This window comes from Trichosporon asahii, assembly GCF_000293215.1.
Source record: "Trichosporon asahii var. asahii CBS 2479 unplaced genomic scaffold scaffold00009, whole genome shotgun sequence".
NCBI lineage: Eukaryota > Fungi > Basidiomycota > Tremellomycetes > Trichosporonales > Trichosporonaceae > Trichosporon > Trichosporon asahii.
Window position 1 is genome coordinate 1,338,976 of NW_014040915.1, and position 24,020 is coordinate 1,362,995.

Sequence of the window (24,020 nt, forward strand, 5' to 3'; positions counted from 1 at the left end):
AGTCGCTGATCTCCTCCCCATGCATAGATGCCGCTCAGCTGTTGAGACAGGAACCAGGGAGACTCAGTTCTGCTGACATCGTCGACGCCTCACAGGCCTCGGACAGAAGCTTTAGGTTCGCAGATAACGACACGCGAGCAGAAGGCCTTGCCAGCGTGTGTCATACTGTGGCTTTTACACTATAGACCACGCTAATTTCATGGTCTGAAGACGACATGAAGGTGTGACCAACCCGTCATGAAGGCCGGTATCTCGCTTTTCGCAGTAATCTCAACGGCACAATGCAGTCGCGCTACTCCGTCCATGTAGATTTTTCCATCGTCTAGCGCCGTTATATAACATTCGCAGTGCAGGGCCGTAGTCCCCATCACTCAACAAGCCCCTCAAGATGTCTGTTCCTCACCTTGGAAAGGACGACAAGCAAAACTCAGTCGTCACCATTGCCGGCGCCGACCATTCGCCCAAATCCTCGTCGCCTACTTCCCCAGCGCTCTCCGACACTTCAGAAGACCCTGAGAAGTACATTGGCTCGCCCTCCGACCAGTCTGTGCCATACGAGTCCTCATCTGCTGCCGATGCCGACCTTATCAACCGGTTCTACGAGCCCCCTGACACGTACGAGTCCAAGCACCGATGGGACCCGCTCGCTACCTGGACCGAGGCTGAGGAGAAGAAGCTGTACCGCAAGATCGACATTCGCGTGTGTCTCGTCGCGTGTATCTGCTTCTCGGCGCTCAACCTCGACCGATACAACATTGGAAATGCTGTCTCCGACAACATGCTCGACGACCTCCACATGACTCGCGGTGACTACAACATCGGTCAGACCATCTTCTACGCCTCATTCCTGTTCGCCGAGCTGCCGTCGCAGCTTATCTCGAAGAAGCTCGGCTCCGACGTCTGGATCCCGATCCAGATGATGTCATGGTCGCTCGTGTCGATCATGCAGTGTTTGATGGTGAACAAGACTGGCTTCTTCATCACTCGCTCACTCCTCGGTCTCATCGAGGGTGGGTTCATCGCCGACACGATCCTCTACCTGTCGTACTACTACACGGCCAACCAACTCACCATCCGCCTCGGCATTTTCTGGATTTCGCTCACGGTCACCAACATTGTCGGAGCCTTCCTCGCCGCGGGCCTGCTCTCTCTTCGCCACGTCACAAACTGGGAAGGTTGGAAGTGGCTCTTTGCTATCGAGGGTGCGATCACCTTCCTCATTGGTGCCTGGGCCTTCTGGTACATGCCGGCCGGGCCTACGCAGACCAAGCGCCGCTTCCACAAGGGCTGGTTCACCGAGCGCGAGGAGGTCATCATTGTCAACAAGGTCCTCCGTGACGATCCGACCAAGTCGAGCATGCACAACCGCGAGGGTCTTGGCTTCCGCGACCTTTGGGACTCGTTCTGCGACTTTGACCTTTGGCCCCTTTACATCCTCGGCATCGTCATGTTCATCCCCACCGGCACGGTTTCTACCTACTTCACGCTCTCGCTTCGTGACCTCGGCTTCAGCACGTTCCACACCAACCTGCTCACGATTCCGAGCCAGGTCCTCACCATCATCAACATCCTGTGGATGACTTGGCTCCAGAACCGCAGCCAGCAGCGTCTCCTCACCGCTTCGATCAAGGGCTGGTGGCTTCTCATCCTCTTCATCGCTCTTGTTTGCATTCCCGACAGCACGAACAAGTGGGCTAGGTGGGCGCTCTTGTCGCTCATCACGGGCTACCCATACTGCCACCCCATCATCGTGTCTATGACTTCGATGAACTCTGGCTCGGTCCGCACTCGCACAGTGGCTTCATCCGTGTACAACATGTTCGTTCAGGCTGCGACCCTGATCGCCTCAAACATCTACCAGCCCAGCGATGCCCCCTACTACCACAAGGGCAACCGCGTGCTGCTTGGTCTCGTCGTCGCCTCGCTTGTTCTCTTCGGCTTCGCCAAGTTCTGGTACGTGACCCGCAACCGGTCGCGCGCCAAGAAGTGGGACGCAATGACTCAGGAGGAGAAAGCGCACTACCTTTCCACCACCACGGATAAGGGCAACAAGCGCCTCGACTTCCGCTTCAAGCACTGAGGTGGGAAAAGCGCGCCGCGCATACTGTAACATAAGAAATAGCCTACGGAAGGCTGGGATCTAGATGAGACATAGACTGGGTAGTAGATCCAACTCTCACCCCGGGACTCTCAGTAGTACACTTTCACTGCTTGTAACTCTATGGCATCTTGCATGGGTATGAACGTCATGACTTGAAAGAACACAGCCTGGCTGGGCACTTTTCCGGCGTCCGCAACTCCGACAAGCTGCGGGGGACTGGTTGGAAGAGATAAGCGCGTTATATCTACCTTCCTATGAGCTGTAGGACAGTCTAAGTAATGCAAGGACTGCGTAAACTACGACAGTCGTGAAGTTCACCCTCGATCCGACGCGAGAGCCTTCGTCATCCCGCCCGGCCGTTCACTTCCATCTCGGTCGCGTGGCCCAATGGCAAGGCGTCTGACTACGATTTTCGGAGTTATCAGGAGATTGCGGGTTCGATCCCCGTCGTGACCTTTTTAAGCGCATCCTGATGATGTGTTAGAGTTGTTTTTGGATTCTGGAAAGAGAGGAGGAGTGGTTGGAACCTGGAGCATCGAGTGTAGTCGTTGGAGCGCATATTCGCCAAAGTGCCACAACCACGAGGCCGACCACTACGCCCCATGTTTCACCCAGTGCGCCCTTTGAGGGCCTAGACTGTGCCCTGCACAGCTCGTGCGATAGGCTTACAGTGGTAACAACGAGTAGAAATGCGGCGTTCGAAATGCTTTTCTACGTGTTGTTGCCTCTGGAAAAAGGGCGCCTCTGGAAATCATGCATCCCGATGTGATGTACAGTGTGCACCGTGTCGTGGTCAACGGAGGTCACGAGGCAGAAAGGGTTGATCGTGCCGGGTAAAAGGTGTAGACGGTACTCGCAGGGCTACTTGGTCGGCTCGGCGGATCCGGGTTTCTAGTGCGCAGTGCCTGTTTCCCACTGGGAATGACAGGGGCGTCTGACCCTCTGGTGATTGGGTTTCTCCTCCCAGAGCGGTATCTAGGTGGCAAGACCTCGACAGGGTGGTTCTCATCCCCAACATCTTCAGCATCCTCCTCTTGAACGAGAAGCGCGTGGACCGGTGGTAGTTGGTTCGTGCCACTTGTTCTACCAGTGGGTGGTTCTCGCTTGCGAGGTCCAGTTTCTTCTGGACAAGTACGTGTGATCCCGTTGGCAATAAACGGGTTCAATATAGGGTCGCCCTCATCCACTAAGAACAGATCGGGTAGAGCTGACTCGCGCTGGCGGCGGAGGTAGCGACGAATGAGCCAGACGATCAGAGACGTGACGATGACTATGAAGCTCACGCCGCCAATGACAGCTCCGACAATTATGGAGGCGTGGTTCGATCCTTGATGTCCACTCTCGCTGCCGTCGCCTGAGGGGATCGTTGGGCTGTTTGTTTGGTGCTCGTTGCGGGGGTTGCTGAAGGTTGTCAACGGAGGCATCCTGGGCTCTAATTTCATGTCTTACTAGAAGAAAGGGTAGGTTCGGATCATATTGACGCCGCACTCTTTGCCATCGTATCGAGGCAGAATCTTCATGGTGTAGCTCACGGTAGGATCGAGTGGGAAGAGGAAGAGGTTCTTGAAGGAGATGTTCAGAGGCGCAGCCTGCCACGCCATCGGGGGACCAGTAGATGCGTTCCACCAAGCCGGCAACGGATCAAGGACGGCAGTACAGACAGAAAGATTCTGTCTTTCTGTCATCACCGGACCCTGGACCTGGAGCAGAGAGACGTTTGTTGGCACAGTATAGTGTAGCTCGGTCATGCGCTTCAAGAACACTGTCTCCCCATTCCGTAAATCGTAGTCCGGCTCGCTCGGCAGCTCGGACTGAACGTCCTGAAATATGTCTCCCGAACTAAAGGTTGATACTTGGATTGATGGATTGAGTTCCCCATTCAATAGAGTAGGAACCTCACTCGAACCGCTAACCATCGCATCGTAGGTCGGACTCCAGGTGGTTAGCTTCAGGAATGGTTCAGGCGGCTCACGCTTCGGTCACGATCGTCATGTTATACTGCAGACTGTTATATTCGATGAAGGTTTCAGGGCCGTAGTTCACTTCAACTTGAACAAGCGTGTTGTTGGCTGCAACATCCGATAGAAGTTCGGTCATGCCATCGTGGGTGACGAACGTACTAGGGTTGCCACCATTGACAGAGCCGGACGCATTCGAGCCGCTGATACGTCCAATCAGGCGGAAGCTGGATCCTACGAAGTTGATGCGGAACGACGTCGAGTCCGATGGCTGTAGAGGAGTAGTGCGATGGAACAACGCCTCGTCGTCGGACCACTCGTAGGTCCACTGGGGATCGATGTTATGGAAAGGAGAGACACCATCGATTGTGAAGTTGGCGACAAGCCGTTGGGCCGCAGCTCTGGAGGAGAGACGTTGTATGGCCATGACAAGCAAGAGGCACAGAATTGAGACTGGAGACGACAGGGCAGTACACCAGATGAGGAAATGTGGACTGTACGATGCAGGTAATGGGCTGAGTAGAGGGCCGAGACGGTCCAGAAGATAGTCAGTGAGTCGACTGGTACTTGACTAGGGGCGTGAGAAGTCATTGCATTCGCCAACCCTGCACCGGTTCCTGCGCTTGGGGTTCGACGCAATGAGTGGGGTCCTCAGCTGTCTCACACAGAAGGTCTGCCAGGAATCGTCCTTTGATCAGTGACTGGCGCCGCCGGGTAGATCGTCGCCCGAAATTCGGGGACATAAATACGAATATTGCGACCACGTGCCACGGGTGGTCGCGGAGGCTAGGTTCGCAAGGATCAGCGTTGGCCGAAGAATGAGTGGCAGGGCAATTCCGCATATGTGAGAGGTTGGGGGTAAAGCAGAGAGATGAGTGAGTGAGAGGGTAGTCCCAACGATGTCAAGAAGGCGCGGAACCTCAGCGCTCGCACCGACGCCGTCAGCGGCGTCTCCTGGAACCGCGCGACGTTTTCGAATGGTCGCGTGGCCCATGGCAAGGCGTCTGAGTACGACTCGAGCACTGTTCAGCAGGACTCAAGTACATAGTTGGACCCCTGGGACGGATGCATGCTTGGAGAAGGGTGTCTGGAGGAGCTGAAGGTGAGCTGAAACACCGTTCTGAGTTACGCTGGTGATGATGGGTGGAGGTGTGTGGCAATGTCTGATGGTTATTCGTCATGTAAAGTCAGCATGGCCGACACCATCTATACTGTGACTGCGCGCTTGAAGATTGGTCTCCTTGTGATGTGTGTCGAGTGGATATTTGACAATGACGACTGCATCAGTGTCGTTCATGTCGTCGCTCTCGTCAGCTTCGCAGTCTCGCTCCCTGTGAGCTGATTGTCTGGCCGGTCAAAAAACGCTTCTCACCTCCGGGGCTTTGTGTGCGCCGTTGAGTCTGATGAACTGGCGTTGCTACATAAGCAATGCCCGGCCACATCAGAGCGTGCTCATCACTGACAACCCGGCCATGAAAGCACCTTCGCCGCCCGGCACGCTTCTGGACAGGCGCAACCGTAAGTTAACGTCGATCGAGCCGACATGGAGGCCAGGACTCGAGTTCGTCCCTTCCTCCGCCCGTGGGCAGAACTCCGCTCGACCATCGGCAGTCCCATCTCTCCCATCGGTAGCGACGCCCACACTCAAGGAGCAGCTGCGCGACAAGCTGAACAACTTTAGCTTCAAGCGGTCGACCCGGAGCGGCGCTGATGGCACGCTGGATGGAGAGTCCAGCACGCGCAACGGGAAGGGGAAGGCGAAGATCAAGGAGGAGAAGGAGTTTGAGCAGTGGGTACCGGGCGTGCCGAGGAAGAAGGCTGTCATGACCGCCGCTGAGGCTCTGGGGCGGGTTAATCCCCCAGCAACGCAGGAGTACATTTCCAGGGTCGCACTCGCCCAGGAGAACGTCAAGCGTCGGGATGAGCACGGCCATGCCTCTTCTTCTGGAGGGTGGACCGACGAGAGTGGCGAATGGTTCAGTCGAACGATCCGCCGGCCAGTGTCAGCTTACTCCCCGCTTGACCCCGTTGTATCCCCCAGCGACCGTCACATTCCAACGCCATCTGTGTTGCAGCCGCGGGCCTCAACGCGGTCATCAATGCCGCCGCCGTCTTCTCGCCGCTACGTGCCGCGGGGCTCGGCTCCGCCCCTATCGCATGACGCAAAGACGTCGATGCCGCCACCTGGCCTGCATCACCCGCCACAGAACGGTCCAGCGAGGATGTCGATGCCTCCACTGACGGCGAACGGAGGATGGGCTTTCAGCCCGCCTCCCAGCGCACAAGAGCCACCACCGTCTGCTGTCCTCGGATATCTTCCACATGAGCGGAAGTGGATCCAGCAGCAGCAACAGCTTCCTCAATACTCGCCCTACCCCCCTCAACTCTCGCCCTTCCCTCCTCAGCAATCACTTTACCCTCCGAGCCAGCACTCGCCCTACCCTCCGGCGCAGGACCATCAACTCCCTCCCAACCAACACCGTCCTCAATACCCGCAGCTGCCGCCGCAACTGTACACCGACCAGCTGGGCAACGTAACACACGGTCCCGTGCATGGTGGCTTGACCGGCGTCAACGCAATGAGCCCGAACACCGTCCCGTTCAGCCCCTACCCCGAGCAAGGGCCATATCTTCCCCCGATACCGATCATGTCGCCGATGAGGCCGTGCTTTGAGCCGCCTACGGGGCTACAGCTGCCGCCGCCGCCGCAGGTCCAACGGCAAGTCCGCCACGAAGACAGCAGACCCAGTCGCAGAACCCACTTCCAGCTGAGCCCCCGCTCCCAGCCAGATCCTCGCTTCCAGCCAAGCCCCCGCCCTCTGCCTGGGTAGACCGCTTCCATATGAGGCGTTGATGCGTGTACTGAATCGTGGCCGTGTCGATTAAGAGTGCCTGTTGTGAACATAGTCCGCGTCATGTCAGTTCCAATATCCATACTGTCTTCCCCCAACGTGAGCCACTCGCCGAAACCGCCCTCCCCGCACCCCGGCCACTCCAGCCCTCCCCGCCCCTCGTCCTGTGTACCAAAACCAAGCCCCAGAAGTCCAAAAGAGGGATCTACGAAGCCCGTGTTCTCCGCCAGGGAGTCGAACCCTGCTCTATCGCGCACCCATCTTCGCAGAAGGAAGAGGACTGGCTCTCGCTTGAGAGGCGATTATACTAACCGATATACTAGCGAAGAGGACAGAGGCAGAATCTTCATGGTGTAGCTCACGGTAGGATCGAGTGGGAAGAGGAAGAGGTTCTTGAAGGAGATGTTCAGAGGCGCAGCCTGCCACGCCATCGGGGGACCAGTAGATGCGTTCCACCAAGCCGGCAACGGATCAAGGACGGCAGTACAGACAGAAAGATTCTGTCTTTCTGTCATCACCGGACCCTGGACCTGGAGCAGAGAGACGTTTGTTGGCACAGTATAGTGTAGCTCGGTCATGCGCTTCAAGAACACTGTCTCCCCATTCCGTAAATCGTAGTCCGGCTCGCTCGGCAGCTCGGACTGAACGTCCTGAAATGCAGATAACGACACGCGAGCAGAAGGCCTTGCCAGCGTGTGTCATACTGTGGCTTTTACACTATAGACCACGCTAATTTCATGGTCTGAAGACGACATGAAGGTGTGACCAACCCGTCATGAAGGCCGGTATCTCGCTTTTCGCAGTAATCTCAACGGCACAATGCAGTCGCGCTACTCCGTCCATGTAGATTTTTCCATCGTCTAGCGCCGTTATATAACATTCCAAGGGGGGCAAGGGGGAGAGGGAGAAGGGGAAGAAGGACGAGGGATACACCCTCTCTGGGCGGAGTGGCGCCACGCTAACAGCGGCGGACATCGCTCCTCCCCTATCCCCATCAGGCTCAGAGCGAGATATAACCCTCACGCTCTCAAGTCTGGCCCATTGCCTCATCGACCTCCGTTCCTGCCCCCTGCGCAATCTCCATCTCGACCGTCTCTCGTCGTGTCTCCTCCTCCTGCCCTCCTCGCCCGTGGGCGTGCTAGCACACCGCCTGGCATCCTGCGTGCTCTCAGTCCCGAACTGCGCCCAGTTCAGACTGCACGATTCCTCCTCTGTCCTCCTGAGTTTGGGCATTCAGAGCTATCCCGTTATCGAGGGGTGTAGGTCTATTTACACCATGCCCGCACCGTTTCGGGAAGAGGAAGTGCAAGTGGGAGGAGAGGGAGGAGAAGGGGGCCAGGGCCAGGGAGAAGGGAGGTGGGACAAGGTGCAGGACTTTGACTCGCCCACCGGCGCCAGCAGCAATTGGCGCACATTGACGAGCGACGAGCAGGCGACGGTCAAGGACGGTATCAGGACGAGCGTCGAGTCCGGAAATGTCAAGCCCGCCCTCGCCTCTATCCCCTCATAGACACATGCATCATAGACACATCAGGCCCATCGTCTCTCCAGCTTGCATCTTGGCTCGAGTACTTCCTCTGACCTCCTTGTCCTCCCCACTTCTGCTCGGTCTCAGCCTTCAGCCTCCGGCTTGGATCTCGTGCTCCAGTCTTCGCTCTGCGCTCTGCGCGTCTGCAGCCCCGACGAGTCATGTTCCGGTCTCGGGCCTCCGGCCCTCGCACCCTCGACCTCCGCGTCGGCTACTGATGCATGCCTCTACAGTTTTACCAGCACCTACACCAATTGATCGCTTATGCAAAAATACCATGTTGCTTCCCTCTCGTGTCCTTCTTGCGCCAGGACACCGCCGACGGCGCCGCGCTACACAACCCGAGCTGGCAGTATCACGATTTGTGCCATGACACTGCCTCTCGGGCGTCGCTGCGCTCCACTCTACACGCTCCGCACTCCAGCTTCCCACCCGCCGCACAGCCTCCGCTCCAGCTTGCACTGCGCAGATTGACCGGTCCTCCGGGCTGTCGCCTTCCGATCGGCCACCGCTTCCGCGCCTCGCGTGGCTTCGCCATCGGCCCGTCAGCACAAGCTTCCACTCCCCCTCCTCTCCAACCCCAGGCTCTCCGCGTACAGCACGGGGCTATGCTACTGCGCCGGGCTGCCGTCGAACCCGGGCACGCCGGGGGGCACGGGCGGGTTGGGGAGTTGCTGGAAGTGGGGCTGGGGCGGGGTCGGCTGTCCGCCATAGCTCATCTGGGACATCTGGCTCATCTGCGGCTGCATCTGCGGCGCCTGGTGCTGGTGCCCCTGGTGCTGCTGGTGCTGGTGCCCGTGCCCGTGCCCATGCTGCTGCTGGTGCTGGTGCATCTGGCCCATCTGCCCCATCTGCTGCCCGTAGAACATGGGGCCCTGCGGACCCGGCCGTCCGGGGCCGTTCGGGTGGAAGTGCATCTGGGGCGGGATGAACTGCGCGTTGGGCGGCATGCCGTTCGCAAAGTACATTGGCACTGCGGTCAGCGAAGCCACAAGGGGGAGACTTACTTCCATTCGGACCGTGTTGCGGGCCCTGCTGCATGTGCGGGCTGCCCTGCATCTGCGGAGGCACAAAGCCGCCGGGACCAGGGAACATCTGGCCCATCATCGCGCCCTGCATCTGCGGCGGGACATTGACGTTGGGCTGGTACCGGTAGAACGGGAGCAGGTTGGGCGGAATGCCGCCCTGCAGCATCGGGGGCGGGCCGGGGTGCGGCGAAGAGGGGTCGTCGCCGCTGCCGGTGCCGCCGCCCGCGCCGCCGTCATAGTTTTGCATCGCCATCGGGTGCATCGGCTGCGAGTACGCGACACTCGACCGGCGGCCAGTGTACGGCCACTGCGGCGTGACGCTCGACGCGGCCGGCACCTGGCCGTGCTTGAACGGGTTGAAGTCATCGCGGGGGTTCACGACTATCCTCTTGGGCGGCCCATCCTTGTAGAACGGGTTCTTGGGCGTCGCGGGGGCACTCGAGCTGGCAGTAGGACCGGGTGAGACCGAGGGGGGCGGGGCGGGCGAAGTTGACGGTCCTCCGACAGAAGGAGGACCGCTGAGCTTTGTGGGCGCAGCCTTGGGGGACGTGACGTCGCCGGGCTTGAACGCGGCGGCGGACGGGTTCGGCTTGAACACAAACGACGACGCGTTCGGGTTCAGCTTGGCGTGGCCAGACGTGACCGACGCGTTCGACGGCGTCGGGCTCGTAACGGCAATGTTCTGGCTCGCAGTCTCCGGCACAGGCACAGCAGGCGGGACCTTCTTGCGGAAGGGCGGGATCTCCGGGATCTTCATGACGATCTTCTTGGGCTGCTGCTGGGCCTGGACAGGGGGCTTGGGCAGGTTCAGGTTCGGGGAGAGGGGGTTCGGCTTGGCGAGCGGCGACTTGGCGGTGGCCGCTGCGTGCTTCTTGTTCTCCTCGGCGTCCTTGAGCGCCTTGGCCGCCTGCTCCTCAATCTCCTTCTGCTTCTGCTCATCCTTGGTCAGGATGGGCAGAATGTCCTTGGGAATGGGCAAGGGGACCTTGAACTTTGCCTGCCACGACTTGAACTCGGCCAGGACGTGGGCGCGCTCGTTCTTGGCCATCGACTGCTTGCGCGCAGTGACCCGCTCACGCTCAGACTCGACAAACTGGCGCGCCTGGTCGACGACAGCGCCGATCGGGGCGGGCGCGTGGGCCGCGCTCGATCCGCCCGGCGACGTGCCGCCGTTCGTGGTCGCTTGCGTCTGAGTCTGGCCTTGGGGGATAGAGCTGGTGCTGCGGGCCATCGAGGTGGCAGGACCAGGACCGAGCGAAGACGAAGCGATGGCCGGGTCGATCACGGGGTCAGCCGACAGGCGGGGCCCGTTGTTGCTGGCGGTGGCGGGGGGAGGGGTGGAGCTCTGGGGAGTGGGGAGTTTGGTGTTGGCGGAGGCAGGTCCGTTACCCTTGGGCATGGGAGGAAGAGGAACGTCGGTCGTCGTCTCCTTTTCAGCAGGCGCAGACGCAGCAGCCGTAGGCTTGGGGGCCGAGGCGGCGGCAGGTGCTTCCTTGGGCGCGGGGGGAGGAGTCGTGCCGTCCTTGCGCACGGGGAGGCCTCCACCGGTCGCCTTTCGTGCACCAGGAGGCACGTACGCGTTGGGGTTGCGCACGACGCCCGAGTACTTCTCTTCCTCGTCCTTTGTGTCTCCGGCAACGGCCTGGCCGCGCTCCTCGGCAATGTGCGAGTTGGACGAGGTCTTGGACAAGATCTCGTTCGCGAGGCGGTCGGCCTCACGCTCCCGCTTCTTGTAGCCGGGGCTCGACCGGTCGAGCTTGGTCGTGTACAGCTCCTCGTCGTAGTCCGTCTTGGCGCCGAACAGCCGCGTGTTCGTCTCAAACTGGTCCCAAGGAATATTGCTGACAGGCCCGCCGAACGTGATTACGTCGCCGCGCGCACCACCGTTAGTGGCCGCGCCGCCGTTGGACTCGGGCTCGTCGGGTACCCACGGCTTCAGCTCGCGCTCGCCGGCACGGTTCGACGCCGAGATGTCCGTGTCAGTTTGGAAACCTGCTGTTAGCTAATAATGCACCGTGGGATCAACCAGGCGCCGCGGTGGCGTCGTCGCGTGTTCTGGCTCACCCTTTCCGCCCTTGTCTTCCAGCTTGGCCCTGCGGCGTGTCAGTCATTAAGCTCTGTGCGCGATAGCCCTGGTTGATACGTACTCGTTGGTGCGCGGCGATGCGTTCGCAGCGTTCCGGTAGCCTGTCGAGCCCGGAGGCCCGCCTCCGCGCCATGGACGTCTGAATGTTAGCAATGCAGGCAAGGCGGGCGGAGCGGGCAAGCGTGCGCTCTGATCATGGGCACTGCAACGGTCAAAGGAGCGCCTGATGGTTGCAACAGTGGAGAACCATCATCCGTCCGAGACATTGTCTGCTTCCCAGACTCACCTCTCGAACGACTGAGTCGGGCCGCCGCGTGCACCGCGGCCACGGCTGCGCATCGAAGTCATGTTAAGCCGGTCAGGTCACGTCGCGATCTGATAGTCAGTAACGAGTCACTGTGAGTTGCAGTCAGAGGGCGGGCACGGGCCCCGTCGACGAGGACAATGTGGGTTGGTGGGTCGTTGAGCGGAGGGAACGCTGGGAGTGAGGGGCGCAGCGCGTAGTCGGCATGGCCCTTGGGTGCGCCATCAAATGATGCGGTGTGTTGGCCAGCGGCGAGATGGAATTGCGATAAGGCATGCGTTCCGTCGGAGAGCGGCGTAATGTGCACTACGCCGTCATCGCCGCCTCGTACATGACTCGCCTCGCTCGGTGTGGTTTCAATGTCCCAACGTGACGGCATAAGGAACGCAGTGGGAATGCGGCGGTCCATCACAGCGGCGTTCGCTGCGCAGCACGCGATGCACCCTGGAACTCCGCGACTGCCTGCACACGGGACTCGTCGGGGCGGGGGAAGCAGACAAGAGAGGAAAACAGTACTCACGATGAGACGGAGTGAGTTGCGCGGGGTTCGGGGTCTTGTGCCCTTGTTCGCGCGGGTGTGCTAGCTGGGGATGGTCGAACAGCTAGAGCCGCATGCGCCGATGGGTGAGGGGCACGCGATGACAATGCCGGAGGGGGGGCGTTGTCGAGGTGTGAGGTGTGAATTGTTCGGTCGCTGGTCGCCGGACTGGGTAGTCGAGCGTTGGCGAGCGTTGGCGAGCGTCGAGCGTCGTGGAGGGGAAGGCCGACCGAGAAGTGGTTGGTGGTGGTCAGGTCGGGGTCAGGTGCTGCTTGCTGGCTTGGAGGGCGCGCTGGCAGTCTGGCGCACGGACGGTGTCGACCTGGGGGTTGTGCTGTGCAAGGAGTGGGAAGCCTCTTTTGACGAGGGAGCCCTGCTGCTTGTGCTTCTGTTCGCAGAGGCAGGCGATCAGGCGAGCAGGCGAGGCGGGGCGGGGAGGGAGTTGGGATGGTGTCGATGACTTGCAAGGATGGGATCGAGATGGATGCTGGACGTGTGGTCGAGAGAAGGGACGGGGCCATCCGACGGCGAGCGAGGGGCAGCTGTGAGGGCAAGGCAGGCAGGCAAGGCAGGCGAGGCGAGGCTAGGGACCTGAGCTACCGACGGCGGGTCTCGCGCTCAACGACCACTGAGCATGCAATCTGGCACTGGAACCACACCCTGAACCATCCACACCCAGCCAACCCTGGCTGGCTCTCACCAACAGCGAGCTCAATCTGCTTCCGCTATTCCCACATCTAATCCCTCCTTCGTGTGATCACCACAACATTACCCCTCATTACCTCCATCCTAATCTAGACCCCAAATATCCACTCAGCCATTTCTTCACTTTTCTCCCACTCGGTACCCGCTTAGCACCTTCCTTCGCTACTTCCGCCAAGCCCTCCACTCCCCCTAAGCAGCCCCGGCCAGGCCATGACTAGCGTGCAGGCGTCGACGCTCGCTGCCACCAACATGACGCAAACAACCCATTGTTTCTGCTTCAAGTGTAGCATGCATACAGACAAAAGATGACAATGAGGGGGGGAAAAACTATAGCGTGCGAGGGAGGGGGATAAGTGGGGAAAGACGCAGCACTAGCCAATGTGGCTCGTGGTGCGATGGTACGTGTTGTGATGATTAACATTGCGGGGGGTATGTGTTGCTTGCTAGCTGCGGGTGACGGCTCGCGGCCGTCATCGCGCTTCGAAGACCTCTACGAGCGCCCTCGCCTCGCTGCCTTGAGACACTCGTCCTCGAGTCCAACGACACGGCGGACCTCCACACCTCCCTGGTCGAGGATTCGGACACCCTCACACTGGACAAAGTCGGGCGGCTCCTCGACACCGAGGAAGACGGCGCGGACATGCGCACGCACAAGCTCGAGCGCGCAGCTTGGCCCGCCCGATGTCCGCACCGAACACGGCTCCATGGTAGCAAAGCATTCGCTCTGTGCGAGCACATCGTCGGCAGTGGGGAGGTTGGGATGCGACGCCTCCTCCTCGAGCTGGTTCATGCGCTCGCGGAAGTTGGTCAGGGCGTTTGCCTCCGCGTGCGTGTTGCCCGGGATCTGGCGCGAGTAGCCGTCGGCGAGGAGCAGGCCGGCCGGCTTGCCCGTCGTCGGGTCGTTGAAGATCGGGAACAGGTCCTTCAGCCGCTCGTAGAAGGGCGATGAAGCGGGGAGGAAGAGCGTCGAACCGACACAGAATGCGGTTGGGGACACGGGACATTGCAGAGTCAGGTCCAGGCAGTGCTTCATGAGCGCGAGGTTGAGCGGGTCTGTCATGTCAGGTTCAGCAGAGGTGAAGGTTAACTCACCCTCGGAAGTGGTAGCAGGGGCTTGGGCGGGCGCCTCGATCGGGTTGGGGGAAGCGGCAACGTCGATGGTGACAGTCTCGTCGGTGTTCTTCTTCTCGTATACCTTGATCGTCGAGTCGAATGCGGCCGAGCCGGCATCGCGCGCAACGAGGTTGACGAGAATCTTGGCCTTCTTGTTGGGCTGCAGCGTGACCGTGATGCTGGGGGACGACACGACCTCGCCGTTGGCAGGCGTGACCGTACCCGAGGGAACGTCGTCCTCAGGCGTCGGCTCCTCCGCAGCGGAAGTCGCGGTCGCAACGCCGAGCTCGCCAAGACGCTTCTCGTACTTTGCAATCTTGTCGGCCTTGTTCTTGCGCCGAGCGATCTTGAGCTTCTGGAGCAGGCCCTCGACCTCCTCCTCCTCGCCCTTGGAGAGAGCGGAACCGGCGTCCTTCTCGTCGCGGGACAGAGAGACCTCAGCGAACGCAGCGTCCGTGACCTCGGATGCCTCAATGACGAGGGTGCGCTCCGATTTGGACGTGTTGGTCACGACGAAACTGGCACAGGTGGGCCACGTGCCTGGCGCATTGGGTGCAATGTCCAGTTTCGTCACGTCGAGGGAGAAGGTCGGCATCTTGCGCACGGTCGCCTTGACAAGCACGCTCTGGTCGTTGTGCGAGTCGAGGACGTTCTCGACAGTGATGGTTTCGTTGTAGTTGCCAACGAGCGATGGAGTGAAAGAGAATGACGCAACCTCCTTGCGCCCAAACGCGGATATGACTCCGTACCGGCCGACGCCCAATTTCAGGTTACCGGACGCGATTGATCCCGAGGTCCGCATCCTGAAAACGCCCACACAGTCGCTCTTGTTGTGGATGACGATCGTGCGAGACTTGGTGTCGCCGCGCTCGCAGGTGCCGAAATTGATGCTTGACTGCTGCACCTCGAGCACGGAGCGCACACACGAAGAACGGATGACCAGGTCACGTACCGGCAGCTCATTGACGTCATGACTGTCGCCGACGACAGCGTTCAGCATCGTCTTGTCATAGTCGACAAGCTTGATGAAGATGCGCGACTCGGCTCGCTTGGCGCGCGTTGTGATGTGCGGCCGCGTCGAGCCGTTCGGCGTCAGGACAACGATAAGCTGCCTCGACGAGCCAGGGGGCACTGTCAGCGTGCGCGCAGGCACGAATTTACCAGCCTGCACGGCATTCTGCAGCTCCTTGCGCAGCGCAATCAGACGCTTGACGTAGTGCTCCTCCTCCTCGGGCGTAAAGTGGTTGACGGACGTCTGGGCCCGCTTCGCATCGTGCTGCTCCAGCGCGAGGATGAGTTCGTCAGCCGTCAGGTTCGCCACGTCCGTTCCGGACGGATCGCCCTTTGGCTCCTGACGCTTGCCAGTGAGGGCTGGCGACTTGGGACCTTGGCTCTTCAGCAGGGACTGCTTCAGGGCCGAGGCGCCGGTCGGGTGCGAAGGGCTAGGAGGCGTGGTCGGCTTCTTCTCAGTCCGCTCCGATCGGGACGACTTGGTAGGCGTGGAGGGATCGCGCTTGCTGCCTGCGGTCGACTTGGACTTCTTCGTCTTCACGTCCTTGCTGAGCAATCCGTTAGACTTGGCAAGGGCTGCAAAGTCGATGTCGGGAACACGCGGGTGCTTGCCGGCCAGCTTGGTCTTGTCCTCGTATGAAATGTTCTCAAGCTTCTGGTCGCGCTTCGAGTGCTGCGGTGCCGTCTTGTGAGACGTTGGCGGTCCAGTAGCAAGATCAAGGTAGTCCTGGTCGTCGAGCAGGGAGCGGTCCTTGAACATGACACTGTTGTCGTAGATGTGCACATGCTTTCCGCGGTTGCCCTTCTTGAGGGCGAGCGCAAGCGAGGCGCCGAGCGATTGCTTATCGTGATCCTTGTTGTGCGACTTGGAGTTCTTCTCTCGCTTCGCTTTGGACTTGCCCTCGCCATTCTCCTTTTCCTTCTCCTTCTCCTTGTCCTCGAGCGACTCGACGAAGCGCTCCTTCAGGTTGCCATTCGCTGGTCGGTCAGCCTGGTCGAGGTGTGCGTATCGCGCTATGAGCGGGTGCGCTTTGCATGGCGTTGGCGGAGCGTCGGACATGCGGATGTACATCTCGACGTCCTCGGGCTGCGACGCGGACAAGTCGAGCGTCAACGGCTTGTGAGTCAGGTTCTGGAACTGCACAGTGCGGACAGTGGGCGAGTTGATCACGACCGAGCCAAAGTCGAGGAAGTTGCTCCCCGACGGCGTCAGGATGCGGTACAGGTGCGAATGCAGTGTGACATTGTACACGTCGACATTCTTGGACCGGACCTCGACGAGCTGGTTGTTGTGCTTGTTCAAGAGGTTGCGAACGAAGACCTGTTTTTCGTAGCGCTCATTGATGCGGCGCGGGAAGAAGTCGAGACGCTCGTTGACCGTCTCATACGGCGGAATCACGATGATATTGCGATTCGTGTTGAGCACTTTGGAGATGGCGGCGACCTCGACTCGCGCGGAAAGCGCAGATTCGTTCTTGATCGTGATCGTCGTCGACTTGGACGCGCCAACAGTGACCTCGCCAAAGTCGATGAGGTGGCCGGAGGGAATGGAGATGATGGACGTGCACGACTCGGCGACGCAGTGCACCGTGTTCTGCGAACGAGGTGTTGGTCGCGAGCGCTGCGACGACAGCGCCGAGTCGAGGTTGATCTTGAACTCGGACGTCCTGAACGCACCCGCAATCTCGGGCGGGTTCACCAGATCCCGCTCGGGACGGTACATGGCGAAGACGCGGTACTCTGTACCCGGGCGCATGGTGAGTTCCTCAATCTGGTTGGGGATGTCACGGTCGCCCTGGTTGTCGAGGTGTCTCATCTCTGCCTGCGCTTCTGGCGCGACCTGGAGATGCTGCGACTGGGAGGGGACATCGTCCTCGTCCGAGTCAATGTCACCCCGTGTCGGTCTGTACGAGGACGCTCGCGACGTCACCCGTGATAATGACCGAGAGGGAGGGAGGGAGCTGTCACGGTCACTAGACGCGACGGCCGAGCCCTCGTCAGCGTTGGCGGCGCTGACGGCGCTGGATCCGACCGATCCGCCATCGCTGAGCAGCTGTGACCGCGTCAGATTGCTCAGCGAGGACGCAACGTCTGAGCCTGCTATGCGGCCACGCGACCGGTCATCCCTCGTCGACGTCCGTGACAGGGGGTCAGCCCGCTTGTCCCTGGGCAAGCGAGTGGGCAGGTCCTCGTCGATATCTTCCCCCGCAACGCCTGCCAATCGGAATACGACCTCGTATCCGGGCGTCGCTGAGAAGTGGACGTCGATGGGCCGATCTCCGATGTTCTTGGCAACGAGGAGCTTCTTGCTCCACACACCGTCGGGAATCTGCCCAAAGTCCAGCATGGACCCGCTCAGGATCCGCAGGTGGTCGTACTTGCCGTTTGCGGGGCACGAGCCCACGACGTGGCATGTGACAGCGTTGCCCGACTGATGGGCGTTGGAAATGACAAAGTCAAAGTCGAAGTCTGCAACAGACGCGTTCGCGCACAGCGTTAGCCGCAGGTGCCGCGACGAGAGCGGGGGTAGTGGCACGGGCTCGCTGGACGAGTCGACGCCAAACACGTTCTCAGAGTCGAGGTCACGCAGTTGGAACCAGACCCGGTCCTTGAAGCGCGAGTTGACAACTGCAGACGTCCACACGAGATCGATTTCCGATCGGTTCACAAGCAGAATGTCACGGTGCACCTCGACGCCGACGGCCGTGTCGCTGCCAAAGTCGACCGTGAGCTGGCCCTGAGACAGTTGGGGACCAGAAGCAAGACCCGACACCGGATCAATCACGCCGGCCGTGAACACAGACTTGCACACACTCGCGAAGAAGGGGAGAGTGATGTTCTGATGCGCGGGCGGGCAGAGCACGTCACCCGTGTCCTGTGTGGACACGTGAATGAGGATCGAGCCGTGAACAGAGTACGAGCGGTTGATTGTATCGGATCTGCGTGCGTTCACGGCGCCGACCGACAGTGATAGGCTCGATGTAGACATTGACGTCGAGTCGGACAGAATACTGGTGCCGGCCGACGGCAGGCGGCCACCTGGCACTGGCCCTGGATCTATCGTCGGTACCGATGCAGCTATGCGTGGTGTGACACCGCCTTCGCTCGATGGTGTCAGTGATCCAGGAGTGACGGGTTCGCTGCCAGTAGGTTGGAATGCGAGATAGACCATGGCCGAGCTCGAGCCCGGTATGCTGAGGTTGAGCGTCTGAGAGCCGATCGCGACCGAGGACAGCGACGACGTCGTAGACAGAGCGTCCGAGTCATCGTCTGCGACCCAGAACACCACCTGGGACCCGAGGTCAGAGGCGATCTCGACATCGACCCTGCCTGCCGTCAGGTTGCGGAGACCAAACTGCCGCACACGTCGTTGTCCGCCCGCCGAGTCGACGTAGGTGGACTGCAGGTGGATCCAGCCACTCGGAACATCGAACAGCTGCACGAGCTGCGTCTGCTGCGCGATGCGGGAGGCTAGCGACTGGCCAGCCGAGGTAGCTGATATCGGCGAGGTGGCAGACGCCGGCCCCGCACTCGCAGCCAGGTCGCCAGAGGACGATGAGACAGGGATCGCGGTGGCTTGCGGTTGAGAATCAGATGCCGGCTGAACGCGCGAGTCGGGGTGCGCTGTCGGCGTCAGGTCGGCCTTGTTGGCCTCGGTCGCCGGGGTCTGGGGTGCGCTGTCCGCGTGTGCGCCGACTCCCATGTAGTCGATGAAGCCCTTGACGCCGGCCTCGACGGCATGCTCGATGCTCTGGACGAGGTGCGACATGTCGCGCGAGGGGTGTAGGGAGGGGAGCAAGAGGGGGAGGTGTGTCAGGAGGAGGCGCGGCGGGCGGGGAAGCTATATGTCCTCAAGGCAATAGCTTTCAAGCACCTCTTCGCTCGAGCGACACCCTCCAACTTTAGGGTGGGTACGTGATGAGATCGCCGGCCGGCGTCGTGCTTCGCGTGCCGAGCAGAAGGGAAGGTGGAGAAGCTGAGGACGGTTGAGCAGAGGCTCTGCACGCTCTGAACCTGAGCTGGCAGGACGCGCGAGACTCAGGGGAGGCCGGTGTGGTCGGGTGAGGAGGGGAGGGGACTTGCGGCGTGGAGAAAAAGCGCTGGTGCGCTCAATGAGTCTTCATGGTGGATTTGTCACGCGAGCAGGCGGCGATGAGGGGTTGCCGGCGCAGGGAGACGGGAATGAGCTATTGTCGAGGTGTCCGTGGGACCCTCAGCCTGCGACGGAGACGGAAGAGGTGGGGCGGGTGTGGGTTGGTGACAAGTCGCTGTTTATTGTGTCGTGTGCGGATAGATTCGTGGGTGGGGGTTTGGTGGTGATGTTATTGCGCCTCCACACGGTGACGGGTCAGATTTGGAAGATTGGGTCGTGTGGGGAGCCGGGGTGGGGGGCGAATGCAAGAGGGGTGGGAGCAAATGTACGGGGACAGGGGGATGGGATGTGAATGCTTGATGTGTGCGTTGGTTGTGGAAAGGATACGATGGTGTGTGGAAGAAGGTGGGTGGTCGTGTTCTGTGGACTACTGATGGCAGCAATAGAACGGCTGGCTGCAGCAGTAGTAGCGATGGGGAAGCAGCGATCAACAGGCGCCGGCTGGTTGGCTGGCGATTTGGTTTGGCTGGCGCGCTAGGATTTGGCTCTGTCAGCCTAGGAGCATTAGGTGAGCTGGGTGAGGCCGCCCGCCAGCTGAGCACTCTGACATCCAGGATGGTCCAGGATGAGCGGCGAGGGGAGCGAAGTGCGGCCCGGCGGCCCACCCAGGGTGAGTGAGCTGCACCTCGGCTACGGTGGTGTACCTGGCAGTGTTCCTGACTCTGGACCTCTACGCAGGCCAAACTGTCCGATGAGTGGTCCACTCTGCGCACATGCGCACATGGGCATTAACACTGTCAACCTAATCACCTCCTTAGTCTGGCCTAAATCAGCGGGAGCAGATCAACTCCTACTTCACCATGCCTTGACATTTGATAGGTCCCCCACCAAGCTGAGGTCGTTGCCTGAATTTTCTGTCTTTTTCGCTCCTATCCTGCGCAGGATCGCACGACAGGATCCTGATGCCTGATGGCCGAGCGACTGGGCCTGAACGGACAGCTGTACGCCTGCGAGGAACCCGTTAACCCGCTCAAAGTGCTGCCAAACTGGCACATAGGCGGCGGCTGACTGGCGTACTTGTAGCGCAAATCGCAGACCCGCAAACTCGCAGGCGCAAGGAACCAGCCTAGCCTGCGGCCTGTGATTTGGGACATCGGCTCGACCGCTCCGCCCAAAACTCGCCAGAGCAGCTGTGAACTCGCAAGGCGGAAAACAAGATGCACCTGAAGTTTCCTTTGATTGCGGACCTGGCCTGAACCTGATGACCTGATGACCTGATGACCTGAACTGACCTGAACTGACCTGAACTGCAGGGAGAACAGGCGCTCTAGAGCCTTCCCCAGTGTGCATATGTGCTATCGCGTACATCGGCTGTCGCACGACTTTTCGAGCAACTCGCAGCTCACAGCTCACAGGCGCCCGAAGCGTCGGCGCCCTCGCCGCATGCCTGCGCACCTGTCTGAGCGGACACTTGCTCCCACTCATCTCTGCATGCTCTGCATGCTCTGCACACGACACAAAACCAGGTGCCAGGTGAAGAGGCGGCGAGGCGCCGGCGCCATGTTGCATTCACGGCGCATTCACGGGTCCGCACAGACCTGCATGTTCCATCGCCGGTTTCTGGCCCCGATCCACACAACATTCTGTGGAGAACCGCACTCAGCCGCCGCCGTGCACCTCAACCACTACTGGCCGAGCCTTCGTATGCCCTCTAGCCGTCGAAACAACTTATCCAACTCACCTTTCGAAACTGCGCTTATACTGCAACCACCATGTGGTCTGCACGCTGCTAACCCGACTTTGACGCAAGCGGAACTGATTACGATGCATTTCACTGCTCGATGCTCAAAAGTAGGGGTATCTAATCGTGACCTCTCTCACCCACTTCTCCTCTCTCCACCCTTCACTGCGCCTCCACTCTTCCAGACCGTTCCTTCAGGCGCTCAGGACCGCGTCTGGCCGGCCCAGGCAGGCCATAGGGCGTCAAGGACTCCTTTGACTTGTCCTTTTGACCCCACTCCATTCCTGCACTCTGCACTCCTCCCATGCATCGCTCAATAGCGGAGGATCGCGTGCCCACGCGATCCACCACACCGCTGCCACCATGCCACCACCGCAGCCCGGAAAATCTAGTGCATGACAAAACCCAAGCATCTCTCAAGTTCGGACAGCACGTCGTCGTCGTTTCGTCTCGTCAAAGCGCGAGCTGCGCAGGGCGTGCTGGGCGTGATTGGCCCAGCTTACGCCGCTGCGCCCTCTGGTCGCACGGAACCACCCTAATCGCTCTCTGCAGGTTACGTCAGCGCCGTTGATTCGTTACAAGCCCCGAGATGAACGTCACTGCTGCGAGACACTCCAGTCACGGTCACGCTCATCTCACGTGAGAGCCAGGCTAAACTCACCAGAAATCAGAGCCACAATCATGCGGTACAGGTAGTAGAAGAAGCAGATGAGGTAGAAGCCGAGCTTGATGAACGACTCCTTCTTGTGCGCGGACAACGTGCGGAAGATTTCCGTCGCGTCGTACATGTGGTTTTTGGACATGATCCTGCGCACGGGCGTCAGCTCTCCGACCATTGACAAGATAAGAGCTAGCACCTCCTCCAAAGGCGCACGGAGATCACTCACTTGTTGACGTTGTAGGCGACGAGCGGGGCGTTGATGAGGAAGGCGAGCCACTGGCCCGAGAGGAGGAAGAGGAGGGTGATGAACGCGTGGGCGATCATTTCGGGGAGAACAAACTGTTCCGTCAGCTACCGGCGGGCGATGTTCCAGCTTACCTGGTTGAGCTTGTTGCAGAGGTCGATGGGGTTGATGTAGTCTGTCTGTCAGCGGGGTGCTCGGCGTGCGCATAGCCGCGTCCTGGTTAGTCCGGCACGGCGGTGGCCGAAACGAAACCCGATCGCTGTATCGTGACACATACCGCACTCAAGGTCCGAGAACATGATGATCTGGCTGTCAGTTTTGAACTGTGGTGCGAACAACTCACGAAGAACACCATCGTGAAGAGGAGGACCGCGGCCATGACGACCGCGAAGAGGAACAGCCATCCTGGACGTCAGTGATCAAGTAATTTCGGCGGGCACGGCGGAGGGTTTGCGGGTCAACATGAAACCAAGAACCTTGATTTCATCATCGGACCCGCAGCCGGCGGATGCGGGCTCACCTTCGCCACCCATTGTTGCTTTGTTTCTGTTTTGTTCGGCGTGTGTCGGGGGTGTCTCGTTAGAAGCAGTGAGTAGTTGCAGAGGCGATGCGGATGCCGGTGCTGGATGTGTCGAGGTCGAGACGTGATGAGAAATGCGACACCAAGTGTCGTCGTCCTATCTCGTGCGCCTTGCGCGTCTGGCAACCAGTCCACTATTTTGCTTCCGCCAGCCGATCGTTTGGTTGAGCCGTGAGCCATGAGCCGGCGGCCCGGCCACCCACCCACTGGGCTCTGCATCAACAACCCAGCGGCCAGCGGCCAACTTTCGACGCGTCACCCAGTCTACGCCTGCTTACGCCATCGTTCACATCGCATCTCTCATGTCCCGCTCGAAACCGTACTCCCGCCAGAGCAGCGGCTCGGGACCCTCTGGAGGCAAGCGCGACACAGACGCTGCCTGGAAGCACGACCTGCACGACTCGCGCCCGGCTCTCCTCCAGCGCCTGGGATCCGGCTCGCCTGCGTCCTCGGCATCCTCGCTCAAGTCTCGTTTGGGGCTCGACTCCTCCTCCCCCCGCGAGCGCAACAGTCCGAGCTACGCTGGCCGCGAGCTCCTGCCCGGAAACAGTGGACAGGTCCACGGCCTACGTAGCGATAGCATCGGGAATGCGGGGAAGGAGCTGCTCCCCGCTGGAAAGTCGGCACGGAGCGGACGCGGATCGCGGCCGAGGGGAAGCAACGGCAACGAGGGCGCTGCGTTTGCGGCCAACGCGCTCGGAAACCTGAGGCGGGATCGCAACGATCGCAGTGACAGAGATAGGAGGGACAAGCCTGTTTCGATTGCTGGCGCCGCTCGTGCTTGGGTCCGCGTCGAGCATCTGGCTCCGGGCACGACAGGCGCTGATGTCAAGGTATGTCGCTGCTGACAGATCCCCGCGAGCTGATTTGGGAGCTAGATGAGCTGACGTCAGTCCGCCTTTGCGAGTTCGCCGATCCAGCGCGCCGAGGTCACCTCCCGTCCGGGAGACAAGGACGTCGTGGTCGAGCTCGAGCTTCCGGACGAGGAGGCCGCGCGCGAACTCGTGCGTCAGTACGACGGCGTGAGCGCCGATGGCCAGCGGTTGCGTGTATCTGTCATCAGCCGCTCGCCCGCGCCGCAGCAGAAGGATCTGTCCTCGCGAATGGGCGGAGGACGGAGAGAGGAGAGCGGGTGAGTCTACCAGCTGATCCTCATCCATGTAGCTAATCAAAACAGCAAGATGTACTCGGACCAGATCCAGATGCTGCAGCCGCGTCCGCCACAGAAGACGAGCCTCGCGGACCGCATTGGGCGCCGTTAGCGAGGTGTGAGTTTCCTTTTTCCCGGGTTGAAACTGACGATCAGGCCATCTGAGAGATACCGGGGTCGGCCGAAGAGGAGTGCTGTGGGAAGACAAAAGGCCAAGAGCCAGCGTGTATGTAAACTATGCCAACTGCTGCGACTGCTGCAAGGGAGAGTCCGAGATATCCATAATCATACACTAATCTAACACCTCGCCGTTGCTTGACGAGTCGT

The 24,020-nt window shown here is 60.3% G+C and overlaps 8 protein-coding genes and 2 non-coding genes across 10 annotated transcripts; 5 read left to right on the plus strand and 5 right to left on the minus strand.

Annotated features, from left to right (window-relative positions):
* Nucleotides 1–388: 388 nt before the first annotated feature.
* On the plus strand, nt 389–2,080 carry A1Q1_07264 (uncharacterized protein; the record flags this gene model as incomplete). Its single annotated transcript, XM_014327500.1, has 1 exon — nt 389–2,080. The coding sequence occupies one exon, from the start codon at nt 389–391 to the stop codon at nt 2,078–2,080; it is 1,692 nt and encodes a 563-aa protein (XP_014182975.1).
* A 394-nt stretch (nt 2,081–2,474) lies between these two features.
* A1Q1_t188 lies at nt 2,475–2,557 on the plus strand. Its single transcript has one exon. It is a non-coding gene; the product is annotated as a tRNA-Arg (tRNA).
* A 347-nt stretch (nt 2,558–2,904) lies between these two features.
* On the minus strand, nt 2,905–4,486 carry A1Q1_07265 (uncharacterized protein; the record flags this gene model as incomplete). Its single annotated transcript, XM_014327501.1, has 3 exons — nt 2,905–3,502; nt 3,551–4,009; nt 4,074–4,486. The coding sequence occupies 3 exons, from the start codon at nt 4,484–4,486 to the stop codon at nt 2,905–2,907; spliced, it is 1,470 nt and encodes a 489-aa protein (XP_014182976.1).
* Nucleotides 4,487–5,531: 1,045 nt separating this feature from the next.
* Nucleotides 5,532–6,890, plus strand: A1Q1_07266 (uncharacterized protein; the record flags this gene model as incomplete). The annotated part of the gene is made up of 1 exon (XM_014327502.1): nt 5,532–6,890. One exon carries the CDS (start codon nt 5,532–5,534, stop codon nt 6,888–6,890), a length of 1,359 nt encoding a protein of 452 aa, XP_014182977.1.
* A 240-nt stretch (nt 6,891–7,130) lies between these two features.
* A1Q1_t193 lies at nt 7,131–7,240 on the minus strand. The gene has a single exon. It is a non-coding gene; the product is annotated as a tRNA-Glu (tRNA).
* A 947-nt stretch (nt 7,241–8,187) lies between these two features.
* On the plus strand, nt 8,188–8,421 carry A1Q1_07267 (uncharacterized protein; the record flags this gene model as incomplete). The annotated part of the gene is made up of 1 exon (XM_014327503.1): nt 8,188–8,421. One exon carries the CDS (start codon nt 8,188–8,190, stop codon nt 8,419–8,421), a length of 234 nt encoding a protein of 77 aa, XP_014182978.1.
* Nucleotides 8,422–9,045: 624 nt separating this feature from the next.
* On the minus strand, nt 9,046–12,916 carry A1Q1_07268 (mRNA polyadenylation-related protein; the record flags this gene model as incomplete). The annotated part of the gene is made up of 7 exons (XM_014327504.1): nt 9,046–9,140; nt 9,447–11,462; nt 11,532–11,560; nt 11,615–11,755; nt 11,840–11,884; nt 11,944–12,315; nt 12,378–12,916. The coding sequence occupies 7 exons, from the start codon at nt 12,914–12,916 to the stop codon at nt 9,046–9,048; spliced, it is 3,237 nt and encodes a 1,078-aa protein (XP_014182979.1).
* Nucleotides 12,917–13,590: 674 nt separating this feature from the next.
* A1Q1_07269 (uncharacterized protein) lies at nt 13,591–18,993 on the minus strand (the record flags this gene model as incomplete). Its single annotated transcript, XM_014327505.1, has 1 exon — nt 13,591–18,993. One exon carries the CDS (start codon nt 18,991–18,993, stop codon nt 13,591–13,593), a length of 5,403 nt encoding a protein of 1,800 aa, XP_014182980.1.
* A 2,600-nt stretch (nt 18,994–21,593) lies between these two features.
* A1Q1_07270 (ER to golgi family transport-related protein) lies at nt 21,594–22,043 on the minus strand (the record flags this gene model as incomplete). The annotated part of the gene is made up of 3 exons (XM_014327506.1): nt 21,594–21,604; nt 21,720–21,865; nt 21,946–22,043. The coding sequence occupies 3 exons, from the start codon at nt 22,041–22,043 to the stop codon at nt 21,594–21,596; spliced, it is 255 nt and encodes an 84-aa protein (XP_014182981.1).
* Nucleotides 22,044–22,845: 802 nt separating this feature from the next.
* A1Q1_07271 (uncharacterized protein) lies at nt 22,846–23,858 on the plus strand (the record flags this gene model as incomplete). Its single annotated transcript, XM_014327507.1, has 4 exons — nt 22,846–23,376; nt 23,437–23,547; nt 23,607–23,675; nt 23,721–23,858. The coding sequence occupies 4 exons, from the start codon at nt 22,846–22,848 to the stop codon at nt 23,856–23,858; spliced, it is 849 nt and encodes a 282-aa protein (XP_014182982.1).
* Between the last annotated feature and the right edge of the window lie 162 nt (nt 23,859–24,020).